At 47.1% G+C, this 13,379-nt stretch overlaps 1 protein-coding gene across 2 annotated transcripts; it reads right to left on the bottom strand.

Moving 5' to 3' along the window:
- Positions 1 to 1,439: 1,439 nt before the first annotated feature.
- On the bottom strand, positions 1,440 to 12,178 carry LOC126875183 (uncharacterized). 2 transcript variants are annotated; one of them, XM_050637940.1, is made up of 2 exons: positions 11,188 to 12,178; positions 1,440 to 2,244 (listed from the first exon to the last, which is right to left on the bottom strand). In XM_050637940.1, the coding sequence occupies exons 1-2, from the start codon at positions 12,173 to 12,175 to the stop codon at positions 2,225 to 2,227; spliced, it is 1,008 nt and encodes a 335-aa protein (XP_050493897.1). In that variant the 5' UTR covers positions 12,176 to 12,178; the 3' UTR covers positions 1,440 to 2,224. The 2 variants fall into 2 exon arrangements, with proteins under 2 accessions (XP_050493897.1, XP_050493896.1); XM_050637939.1 differs by lacking the exon at positions 1,440 to 2,244 and adding an exon at positions 6,880 to 7,684.
- Positions 12,179 to 13,379: the final 1,201 nt, after the last annotated feature.

The raw sequence follows: 13,379 nt of genomic DNA, 5'->3' as shown, positions 1-13,379 counted from the left end.
CACATGGGCAAGAAGCAACGAAGAACAAGCTGAAGAATTTTCCAACCACCTAAGCAACATATTTACACCACATATAATCAATAATAGCAACCACAATTGTCATACCGATGATGATGCGTTAACCACTAGTACCTCAACTGACAAACACTATATCATACCTAAAACAGCAGCACAAGAAATTAGAAACATAATCGAGAAAACAAAAAAACAATAAAGCACCAGGGATCGACCTAATCAATGGTAAAATTTTAAAAAACCTTCCTCCAAAAGCGATACGACTAATCACAATAATTTACAACGCAATATTAAGAATCCAATACTATCCTAAACTATGGAAACTAGCACAGATCATAATGTTACTTAAACCAGGCAAAGACCCACACCAAACAACTGTTAGGGAAGTGATACATTTACACTGTACATGAGAGTGTGTGTGTAAGGGTCAGAGGGCATCCAGGTCTTAGTTGAGACAGTCAGCGCCCGCTTAGCCGCGGTGGAAACGCTAGTTTCCCATCGATCACGAAGGTTAAGCAACGGTCGCCGCGGCACGAACAAGGGTGGGCGACCGTTCGGCGGGCGCTGACGAAGAGGAAGGAGGCGCACCGAAGCCATTTTTCTGGGACTATCCAAGGAGCACGAGGCAGGCAGAAGCCCCCGGGACACAGGACTACCCTGGGAAACACCGATGGATCTGATATTTCTTATAGTCGGGTGGCGGCTGGCCGGTGTCCGCGGCACTAGCCAGTTCGCCGATCCGGTGCGGAGAATTTCGGAGAAGTTAGTGGGCCCCACGCCTGTCAGGACCACTCACCACCTCATCACAAGGGGCTCCCTGGCACACCTGCACCAGCTCCGACCGGATCAGGGTGTGAAGAAGTGTGAGCGGCACCAGGACAGGACACACCGTTGACGACCTCGGCAAAAAAAATACCAAAAAAACAAGAAACATGGATATAAAAAACTTAAGTAACAAAGTTTACGTTGCAGGGGAGGGATACCCCAGTACCGGCGCAGCCGTGGGTAGTGAAGTGGTCCCCACTGCGTCGACATCTCGCGACCACGGCCGTTCGAGGGTGGACCGCCAGGCCCCCGGACCTGTTTCTACGCCTGGCGATGGAACAGGAGGACAACAGGAGGACAACAGGAGGACAACAGGAGGACAACGGGAGTGTTGAGGTTATTCGGTGTGTAAACAGAGAAAACACGTGGATAAATTGTAAGGTAGAAAAATATATTTAAATATGTCGGGCCATCACTGGAAATGGGGTTGTGGGCGTCAAATGAATCTTCTCGAGGATTAGCCATTGATACGGTACACACAGGCGTAGTTTATTACAATGATAGAATTATTACAGTCTTAACAATTGATCACGGCGGTTCGGCACTCGCGACACTAGTGACGATGCTCTCGGGCTCAATAACGAATCCGCGGTCAACGGAATGACAACAGAACGTAGTCACAAAGTCTAAGTCTGAGAATAATCACTGATCGCGAAGGCGTTACTCTTGGATCGATGAGATCGCGAGCGAGAATGCCTTTCCCGTCCCGATGATGCCACACAGGAAAACTATAACGGGGTGTGTCTAAGGATACGAGATCATCGGATTCGTCGAGAAAAGCCTTCGTTCAGAAAGTGTTGCTGCTAATTGGTTAATCTCCATATCGGTGGTTAGAAAAGGATGCTAGCCGCCCTCGAGGGAAAGTTGCTAGTGGGAGACGCCGCTCGTTGAAAAACATGTCTCCCCTATCTTCCCGTAGTTGGGACAAAGACTGTTTGTCTGTTTGAAGGACTTTAGTTAACTAAACCTTAAGATTTATAACGGGCCCTCGGGCTAGCCGAACATGTACTGCGGAGACGCATCGACATCTGGCAATCATCTTACTCGAAGAATACGGTCTGCGTGTGGCGAGCCACGGGACAGAAACCGTTGGAATGTTTACTGTCGCGTGTCGCCACGAATATTTCTTTTAAGGAGAGCTATAGAATTACTTCATACCTTTGTTAGACAAAGCGTTCATCCCGTGACCGCGGCTACGTTCGGCGACTGACTGTCGCCTCGAGCCCAAGCTCATTATCACAATTCTCGAATAATTACAATCGGGTTGAATAACTACAATTGTTCAATTACAGCTATAGTAGACTCTAGGTTACAATGTTGCGGGATTATCCAAAATTCCAAAGGCTCCGGTGTTCTTTCATCTCCGACACGGCCATCCTGACTATCACACGTCCTCGTGTGTAACTAAAATATCGTATTTCTTACATTAGATTCGATACAACTGACATTATTTGCGATTTAACTAAATGTCCAAGTAAGTCAAGGGTCCAGTGCAATAACAAAGTTTCGTTCGGAGGTTTGACAACAGAAAAATAAAAGAGAATAGGAATTTGTAATGTTATAATTTGTATTCAAAGTGCTAGGTGCGTTCTGTGAGTCGCCAGTCAGACCGTAATGACACAACAGATCATTTTCGATTTCGTACACCGGTGAACCTCAGTTTGTTGGATCATATTGCCACGTTGGGTGCATTACACCCAGAAAGCACGTAAGCCCACTCAACGGGTTACAACAAAAGCACGTAACCCCACTCAACGGGTTACAACAAAAAGCACATAAAACCACTCGGTGTATTACTATGACCACAACGCAGTGTTAATGATCCTCTGAGGTCAGTGTACTTGCATCGTTATTATCACCGCCGTTGTCATCACCGCAGACGTCTAACTCAGCAGGGACGCAACCTTCTGGCATTTTTCTCAGTCTGTCGTGTCTGTCCTTATATGATCGTTTGCCGTCTAAGGTTTTTAAACTACATCTACCTCCTTCCAAAATCTCGGCTATTACGAATGGACCCCTGAATTTCGGATCTAACTTCGTCTGGTTTCTTTCCTCGTTTTTACGTAACACGAAATCGCCAAGGTTGAACCTAACTATTTTAGCTTTGTTTTTGTCGAACCTATCCTTATCGTATTTGGCGCTTGCTTCTATATTCTTTATCGCCTGCTGTCTTACATGGGAGATATTTACCTCTCTTTTTTCGATACTGTCGGGTAGGGATAAGCCGTAGGGTCTCGCTGTTTTACCGATTAGTAGTTCCAACGGGCTTGACTTAGTCACGCGGTTGGTGGTACAATTTAAGGCCAGTTGTATTTCCCCGATCGCGTCTTGCCAGGACCGCCCGGTGGTTTCTATTGTTGTGAACATGTTTTTTAGCGTACTCATAATACGCTCTACCTGCCCGTTGACCCTACTAGCTCCGGTCGCAATTAAATGGAGTTTAATGTGTTTATCTTGACAAAAGTCTCGAAATTCTTTGCCCGTAAAACATCTTCCCTGATCCGCTATTATCCGGCAGGGACAGCCGAACAAAAATATAGCGAACTTAAGCGCTTTAATGGTGTTCATGGAGTCTAACTTACGGGTATGGTGCAAGTATACGAACTTGGTGAAGGCGTCGACCAACACAATGACGTATTCCTTCGAATCGTTTTTACCGCTTAGTTTGCCCGTTATGTCCATATGAGCCGTATGCCAAGGTATACTGGTCTTAGGTATGGGGTGTAATTCGGCTTGTACTCTACCCGAACTTGCCTTTGAAACTCGACAAGCATGACAGTTCTCTACGAATTTGCGAACATACTTCGCCATTCCTTCGAACCAGTAATACTCGTACAGTTTCTCAAGCGTTTTATCCCAACCTCAGTGCATAATGGACTGGTGCACATGGTTAATAACAGACCACCTAAACCCTCTCGGAACGATGGGCAGGCAGAGAGTTCTACCTTTTCTCTGTATTTTACGATGAAGGGTGCCGGACCGTAACTCATACGTATTCGCGACGTCTTCCGCGAGCCCTTCGTTCTGTAATTTATCGACGATCTCGGAAATTTGTGGGTCGCGACGTTGTTCCGCTAGTAGCCAATCGTCGGAGATTTCGGTTAGGTTAATTTCTTTCTCTACGATTTTGCTGAACGTACTGCGATCCAAGTCTACGGGATTTCGCGAAAAGAAATCTACGTGGGCCATCCGTTTACCTTCCCGGTACCTAATGTCAAAGGTAAAAGTTTGCAGGTAAGCCCACCATCTGTAAACCCTGTCGTTCAAGTGTACCTTACTACTGGATGCTTTAAGGGAGTTGCAATCGGTGACAACGAGAAATTCTCGTCCGTGTAAATAATGACGGAAGTGCTTGACGGCGTTTACAACTGCTAACGTTTCCAATTCGTAGGAACGATACCTAGATTCCGCAGGGCTAGTCCTTTTGCTGTAATACTCCACTACTCGACTTTTTCCTTCGACCCTGTGCATTAGGATGGCTCCATATCCTTCCGAGCTAGCGTCCGTATGTAATTCTATGGGGCAATTGGGATCAAATATCATTAGCACCGGCGCGTCAGTCAGAACGGAAATTACCTTTTGTCTTATCTGTTCGTGCCTATCCGTCCAAGGTATATTCTTGTTACTCGAGGTAAGTGCGTACAGGGGTTTTATTACTTGTGAAAATTTGGGAATAAAGCTTCGGAAATAAGAGGCCAAACCTATGAATTGCCTAAGTTGTGTGACGGTCGACGGTGCAGGTAGAGAACTCAAGGCTTGTATTTTACCCGGGTTTGGGCGGACTTCTCCGTTACGAATTACGTATCCCAAGTAGAGTACCGATGTCTTTAAAAAGGAGCATTTCGAAAAGTTAAAGGAGAACCCGGCTTTCACGAGGGTATCTAATACGGTGCTCACCCTTTCTAGAGCTTGGTCTACTGAGTCGGCAATAATTAGGACGTCGTCCAAGTAAACAACAACGAACGAATACGCGAGGTCGCCTAAGGCGTTGAGAATGGCCCTCTGGAAAACGGATGGTGCATTTTTCAATCCGAACGGCATAGTCACGTACTCGTATTGCCCGTCGGGTGTAACGAACGCCGTATATTCCGTCAAATTAGGATGAATGGGAATTTGGTGGAATCCGCTGGCCATATCCAGGCTAATGAAGTATCTCGCCTTCTGCAATCTCGCGATTTGATCCGCGATGAGGGGTAGGGGATACCGGTCCGCGACCGTATTTTTATTTAATGCCCGAAAATCTACGCACAGTCTATCTGAGCTGTCTTTCTTCTTTACAAGTAAGATAGGGCTCGCGAACGGTGAGTTGCTCGGCCTCGCGATTTTTGCTCTAATTAACTCGTCTATTCTCTCATGCATTATCCTACGCTCTTCTTCGCTAAGTCGGTAGGGACTTCTTTGCACGGTAACATTAGGATCGATTAACCGTATTTCCAACTGGCCCGTGCTTACGCGAGTACGTGGGAAGCCCGTAATGAATGAATCTTTGAATTTCGCGAGGACAGAAATTAACCGACTTTTATCATTACCAACCACGTCAGTGTCAACCGCATTGATATTGATCTCGTCCTCGGGGGTTTTACTACAGGCATTAATAGTCTTCGTTTTACAAATATCGACGCTATTCCGTGTAATAGTTACATCAAAACCCTGGCTTAAGATCTCGCGGCCAATCATGATATCATAATGCAGGTGACTATCGGCCAGAACGTGGAAGGTTATCTCCAATGTAAAACAGTTAATGCGTACCGTAGATAAGATCTGGGATGTACTCTTAACGCAGGTGTTTCCTATTCCTCGCATAACTACTATATCTGTCGTTCTCCTACCGGAGAATTTCGGAGCGACAGATTCTCTAATTAATGAGCACTCGGCTCCGGAATCGAAGTAAAATGGGAACGACTCACCCAGATGACTTAAACTACCGGCTGGGGACTCCACCACGCAGGAGTTGACTTTACGCTCATCCTTGGGGCCTGGTCTACCGTCCCGTCGCGCCGGGCAGTTAGGTGCGATATGGCCTTCCGCGTTACACCTGTAGCAAACCGCCTTGGACGGTGCGGCCGGTCGGTTTCCTTCCTGGCGTCGTGCATCCCTTTGCTGTTCGTTCTGCATCCTCTTGCGGCAGTCCTTTATTCTGTGTCCGAGAGTACCACAGTAGTGACACTTCGTCTGGTGGCCCGATAACTTGCGTCGCTTAGCTTCGGGTTCCGCCGGTGTATATCTCGGCGAAAATGTCGACTCTTCTTCGTAACAGAAGGGTCGCATTTCGCTCAGGAATTGGTCCTCCGTTCTGATATCGCTCGTGAGGGCCAATCGTTTAAGACGTTGGTCGTGTGGAATTAATATGTAGAGAGTGACAGCGTTAAGTATTTCGTCTAGCGTAGAATGTTGCCACCGCGTCTGTAGGAGGGAACGGACACGGCCGGCAAACGCCCCCGTGGATTCGCCCGCTTCCCGCGGTTCCCTGGATACCTTGATTAACGATGAGGACGTCGTCCCTCGGCCACCGAACTGTGTAAGGAATCGTTCCTTAATTCCAGGCCAGGTAACTTCTCCGTTTCCCACCGTTCGCGCCAGCCGATGTGCTGCAGAACCCTGTAGAGAGTCACTTAAGGCAGAGTGTAGCGCGTCCTCTCGCAGGGGGTTGTTTTGCAGGGCCCTACTAACAGCCGCGCACCACGCGGCTGGGTCGGCGCCTGCGACTTCTGGGATAAAATGTGGTAATTTGGTGATTCCCGTATTTGGTCGTTGCATTAGCGTATGAATTAGGTTGTTCATGACAGCGACCTGCCCTTCCAGCGTTCGCAACCGTTCTGATCCCACTTCTGATGTCGGGTCATCACTGGAAATGGGGTTGTGGGCGTCAAATGAATCTTCTCGAGGATTAGCCATTGATACGGTAGGCACTACGGTACACAGGCGTAGTTTATTGCAATGATAGAGTTATTACAGTCTTAACAATTGATCACGGCGGTTCGGCACTCGCGACACTAGTGACGATGCTCTCGGGCTCAATAACGAATCCGCGGTCAACGGAATGACAACAGAACGTAGTCACAAAGTCTAAGTCTGAGAATAATCACTGATCGCGAAGGCGTTACTCTTGGATCGATGAGATCGCGAGCGAGAATGCCTTTCCCGTCCCGATGATGCCACACAGGAAAACTATAACGGGGTGTGTCTAAGGATACGAGATCATCGGATTCGTCGAGAAAAGCCTTCGTTCAGAAAGTGTTGCTGCTAATTGGTTAATCTCCATATCGGTGGTTAGAAAAGGATGCTAGCCGCCCTCGAGGGAAAGTTGCTAGTGGGAGACGCCGCTCGTTGAAAAACATGTCTCCCCTATCTTCCCGTAGTTGGGACAAAGACTGTTTGTCTGTTTGAAGGACTTTAGTTAACTAAACCTTAAGATTTATAACGGGCCCTCGGGCTAGCCGAACATGTACTGCGGAGACGCATCGACATCTGGCAATCATCTTACTCGAAGAATACGGTCTGCGTGTGGCGAGCCACGGGACAGAAACCGTTGGAATGTTTACTGTCGCGTGTCGCCACGAATATTTCTTTTAAGGAGAGCTATAGAATTACTTCATACCTTTGTTAGACAAAGCGTTCATCCCGTGACCGCGGCTACGTTCGGCGACTGACTGTCGCCTCGAGCCCAAGCTCATTATCACAATTCTCGAATAATTACAATCGGGTTGAATAACTACAATTGTTCAATTACAGCTATAGTAGACTCTAGGTTACAATGTTGCGGGATTATCCAAAATTCCAAAGGCTCCGGTGTTCTTTCATCTCCGACACGGCCATCCTGACTATCACACGTCCTCGTGTGTAACTAAAATATCGTATTTCTTACATTAGATTCGATACAACTGACATTATTTGCGATTTAACTAAATGTCCAAGTAAGTCAAGGGTCCAGTGCAATAACAAAGTTTCGTTCGGAGGTTTGACAACAGAAAAATAAAAGAGAATAGGAATTTGTAATGTTATAATTTGTATTCAAAGTGCTAGGTGCGTTCTGTGAGTCGCCAGTCAGACCGTAATGACACAACAGATCATTTTCGATTTCGTACACCGGTGAACCTCAGTTTGTTGGATCATATTGCCACGTTGGGTGCATTACACCCAGAAAGCACGTAAGCCCACTCAACGGGTTACAACAAAAGCACGTAACCCCACTCAACGGGTTACAACAAAAAGCACATAAAACCACTCGGTGTATTACTATGACCACAACGCAGTGTTAATGATCCTCTGAGGTCAGTGTACTTGCATCGTTATTATCACCGCCGTTGTCATCACCGCAGACGTCTAACTCAGCAGGGACGCAACCTTCTGGCATTTTTCTCAGTCTGTCGTGTCTGTCCTTATATGATCGTTTGCCGTCTAAGGTTTTTAAACTACATCTACCTCCTTCCAAAATCTCGGCTATTACGAATGGACCCCTGAATTTCGGATCTAACTTCGTCTGGTTTCTTTCCTCGTTTTTACGTAACACGAAATCGCCAAGGTTGAACCTAACTATTTTAGCTTTGTTTTTGTCGAACCTATCCTTATCGTATTTGGCGCTTGCTTCTATATTCTTTATCGCCTGCTGTCTTACATGGGAGATATTTACCTCTCTTTTTTCGATACTGTCGGGTAGGGATAAGCCGTAGGGTCTCGCTGTTTTACCGATTAGTAGTTCCAACGGGCTTGACTTAGTCACGCGGTTGGTGGTACAATTTAAGGCCAGTTGTATTTCCCCGATCGCGTCTTGCCAGGACCGCCCGGTGGTTTCTATTGTTGTGAACATGTTTTTTAGCGTACTCATAATACGCTCTACCTGCCCGTTGACCCTACTAGCTCCGGTCGCAATTAAATGGAGTTTAATGTGTTTATCTTGACAAAAGTCTCGAAATTCTTTGCCCGTAAAACATCTTCCCTGATCCGCTATTATCCGGCAGGGACAGCCGAACAAAAATATAGCGAACTTAAGCGCTTTAATGGTGTTCATGGAGTCTAACTTACGGGTATGGTGCAAGTATACGAACTTGGTGAAGGCGTCGACCAACACAATGACGTATTCCTTCGAATCGTTTTTACCGCTTAGTTTGCCCGTTATGTCCATATGAGCCGTATGCCAAGGTATACTGGTCTTAGGTATGGGGTGTAATTCGGCTTGTACTCTACCCGAACTTGCCTTTGAAACTCGACAAGCATGACAGTTCTCTACGAATTTGCGAACATACTTCGCCATTCCTTCGAACCAGTAATACTCGTACAGTTTCTCAAGCGTTTTATCCCAACCTCAGTGCATAATGGACTGGTGCACATGGTTAATAACAGACCACCTAAACCCTCTCGGAACGATGGGCAGGCAGAGAGTTCTACCTTTTCTCTGTATTTTACGATGAAGGGTGCCGGACCGTAACTCATACGTATTCGCGACGTCTTCCGCGAGCCCTTCGTTCTGTAATTTATCGACGATCTCGGAAATTTGTGGGTCGCGACGTTGTTCCGCTAGTAGCCAATCGTCGGAGATTTCGGTTAGGTTAATTTCTTTCTCTACGATTTTGCTGAACGTACTGCGATCCAAGTCTACGGGATTTCGCGAAAAGAAATCTACGTGGGCCATCCGTTTACCTTCCCGGTACCTAATGTCAAAGGTAAAAGTTTGCAGGTAAGCCCACCATCTGTAAACCCTGTCGTTCAAGTGTACCTTACTACTGGATGCTTTAAGGGAGTTGCAATCGGTGACAACGAGAAATTCTCGTCCGTGTAAATAATGACGGAAGTGCTTGACGGCGTTTACAACTGCTAACGTTTCCAATTCGTAGGAACGATACCTAGATTCCGCAGGGCTAGTCCTTTTGCTGTAATACTCCACTACTCGACTTTTTCCTTCGACCCTGTGCATTAGGATGGCTCCATATCCTTCCGAGCTAGCGTCCGTATGTAATTCTATGGGGCAATTGGGATCAAATATCATTAGCACCGGCGCGTCAGTCAGAACGGAAATTACCTTTTGTCTTATCTGTTCGTGCCTATCCGTCCAAGGTATATTCTTGTTACTCGAGGTAAGTGCGTACAGGGGTTTTATTACTTGTGAAAATTTGGGAATAAAGCTTCGGAAATAAGAGGCCAAACCTATGAATTGCCTAAGTTGTGTGACGGTCGACGGTGCAGGTAGAGAACTCAAGGCTTGTATTTTACCCGGGTTTGGGCGGACTTCTCCGTTACGAATTACGTATCCCAAGTAGAGTACCGATGTCTTTAAAAAGGAGCATTTCGAAAAGTTAAAGGAGAACCCGGCTTTCACGAGGGTATCTAATACGGTGCTCACCCTTTCTAGAGCTTGGTCTACTGAGTCGGCAATAATTAGGACGTCGTCCAAGTAAACAACAACGAACGAATACGCGAGGTCGCCTAAGGCGTTGAGAATGGCCCTCTGGAAAACGGATGGTGCATTTTTCAATCCGAACGGCATAGTCACGTACTCGTATTGCCCGTCGGGTGTAACGAACGCCGTATATTCCGTCAAATTAGGATGAATGGGAATTTGGTGGAATCCGCTGGCCATATCCAGGCTAATGAAGTATCTCGCCTTCTGCAATCTCGCGATTTGATCCGCGATGAGGGGTAGGGGATACCGGTCCGCGACCGTATTTTTATTTAATGCCCGAAAATCTACGCACAGTCTATCTGAGCTGTCTTTCTTCTTTACAAGTAAGATAGGGCTCGCGAACGGTGAGTTGCTCGGCCTCGCGATTTTTGCTCTAATTAACTCGTCTATTCTCTCATGCATTATCCTACGCTCTTCTTCGCTAAGTCGGTAGGGACTTCTTTGCACGGTAACATTAGGATCGATTAACCGTATTTCCAACTGGCCCGTGCTTACGCGAGTACGTGGGAAGCCCGTAATGAATGAATCTTTGAATTTCGCGAGGACAGAAATTAACCGACTTTTATCATTACCAACCACGTCAGTGTCAACCGCATTGATATTGATCTCGTCCTCGGGGGTTTTACTACAGGCATTAATAGTCTTCGTTTTACAAATATCGACGCTATTCCGTGTAATAGTTACATCAAAACCCTGGCTTAAGATCTCGCGGCCAATCATGATATCATAATGCAGGTGACTATCGGCCAGAACGTGGAAGGTTATCTCCAATGTAAAACAGTTAATGCGTACCGTAGATAAGATCTGGGATGTACTCTTAACGCAGGTGTTTCCTATTCCTCGCATAACTACTATATCTGTCGTTCTCCTACCGGAGAATTTCGGAGCGACAGATTCTCTAATTAATGAGCACTCGGCTCCGGAATCGAAGTAAAATGGGAACGACTCACCCAGATGACTTAAACTACCGGCTGGGGACTCCACCACGCAGGAGTTGACTTTACGCTCATCCTTGGGGCCTGGTCTACCGTCCCGTCGCGCCGGGCAGTTAGGTGCGATATGGCCTTCCGCGTTACACCTGTAGCAAACCGCCTTGGACGGTGCGGCCGGTCGGTTTCCTTCCTGGCGTCGTGCATCCCTTTGCTGTTCGTTCTGCATCCTCTTGCGGCAGTCCTTTATTCTGTGTCCGAGAGTACCACAGTAGTGACACTTCGTCTGGTGGCCCGATAACTTGCGTCGCTTAGCTTCGGGTTCCGCCGGTGTATATCTCGGCGAAAATGTCGACTCTTCTTCGTAACAGAAGGGTCGCATTTCGCTCAGGAATTGGTCCTCCGTTCTGATATCGCTCGTGAGGGCCAATCGTTTAAGACGTTGGTCGTGTGGAATTAATATGTAGAGAGTGACAGCGTTAAGTATTTCGTCTAGCGTAGAATGTTGCCACCGCGTCTGTAGGAGGGAACGGACACGGCCGGCAAACGCCCCCGTGGATTCGCCCGCTTCCCGCGGTTCCCTGGATACCTTGATTAACGATGAGGACGTCGTCTCTCGGCCACCGAACTGTGTAAGGAATCGTTCCTTAATTCCAGGCCAGGTAACTTCTCCGTTTCCCACCGTTCGCGCCAGCCAATGTGCTGCAGAACCCTGTAGAGAGTCACTTAAGGCAGAGTGTAGCGCGTCCTCTCGCAGGGGGTTGTTTTGCAGGGCCCTACTAACAGCCGCGCACCACGCGGCTGGGTCGGCGCCTGCGACTTCTGGGATAAAATGTGGTAATTTGGTGATTCCCGTATTTGGTCGTTGCATTAGCGTATGAATTAGGTTGTTCATGACAGCGACCTGCCCTTCCAGCGTTCGCAACCGTTCTGATCCCACTTCTGATGTCGGGTCATCACTGGAAATGGGGTTGTGGGCGTCAAATGAATCTTCTCGAGGATTAGCCATTGATACGGTAGGCACTACGGTACACAGGCGTAGTTTATTGCAATGATAGAGTTATTACAGTCTTAACAATTGATCACGGCGGTTCGGCACTCGCGACACTAGTGACGATGCTCTCGGGCTCAATAACGAATCCGCGGCCAACGGGATGACAACAGAACGTACTCACAAAGTCTAAGTCTGAAAATAATCACTAATCGCGAAGGCGTTACTCCTTAATCGATGAGATCGCGAGAAAGAATGTCTTTCCCGTCCCGATGATGCCACGGAGGAAAACTATAATGGGGTGTGTCTAAGGACACGAGATCATAGGATTCGTCGAGAAAAGCCTTCGTTCAGAAAGTAAGGGAAATTGACGTTGCTGCTAATTGGTCAATCTCCATATCGGTGGTTAGAAAAAGATGCTAGCCGCACTCGAGGGAAAGTTGCTAGTGGGAGACGCCGCCCGTTGAAAAATATGTCTCCCCTTTCTTCCCGTAGTTGGGACAAAGACCGTTTGTCTGTTTGAAGGACTTTAGTTGACTAAATCTTAAGATTTATAACGGCCCCTCGAGCTAGCCGAACATGTACTGCGGAGACGCATCGACATCTGGCAATCATCTTACTCGAAGAATACGGTCTGCGTGTGGCGAGCCACGGGACAGAAACCGTTGGAATGTTTACTGTCGCGTGTCGCCACGAATATTTCTTTTAAGGAGAGCTATAGAATTACTTCATACCTTTGTTAGACAAAGCGTTCATCCCGTGACCGCGGCTACGTTCGGCGACTGACTGTCGCCTCGAGCCCAAGCTCATTATCACAATTCTCGAATAATTACAATCGGGTTGAATAACTACAATTGTTCAATTACAGCTATAGTAGACTCTAGGTTACAATGTTGCGGGATTATCCAAAATTCCAAAGGCTCCGGTGTTCTTTCATCTCCGACAAATGGAAGTGTAATAAGTAAAATACAATTTGAGCTGGTCCAGATCCGCACGCTGGCTGTGTTACCTAATAACTGAAAAACCCCGAAGCCAACGTCGCCTGTCTACTGTTTATGGCCTGACTTCGTCGCAGTCTTTTGTCTACACGCTGTCGATGGCTTCAGTGCTTGAGAAAACTAGAGACCAGATGTAGAGTTTTCTTAGAAGTGGTAACCACTTCAACAGGGAGGACAACAGGATGGAAACGGCGGAGGAATCTCCGAGGAGAGTGACAAGACGC

Source organism: Bombus huntii, chromosome 17, assembly GCF_024542735.1.
Source record: "Bombus huntii isolate Logan2020A chromosome 17, iyBomHunt1.1, whole genome shotgun sequence".
Lineage (NCBI taxonomy): Eukaryota > Metazoa > Arthropoda > Insecta > Hymenoptera > Apidae > Bombus > Bombus huntii.
The sequence above is the reverse complement of the archived record's forward strand: the minus strand, read 5'-3'. Positions and strand labels throughout refer to the sequence as shown.

Bases quoted from the DNA above. Each gene is read 5' to 3' on its own strand.
- LOC126875183 (XM_050637940.1), bottom strand. From the start codon at position 12,175: ATGGCTAATCCTCGAGAAGATTCATTTGACGCCCACAACCCCATTTCC. The intron at 2,245-11,187 runs GTGAGTCGTTCC...ACGATATTTTAG, and splicing joins CGGTAGTTTAAGTCATCTGG to TTACACACGAGGACGTGTGA.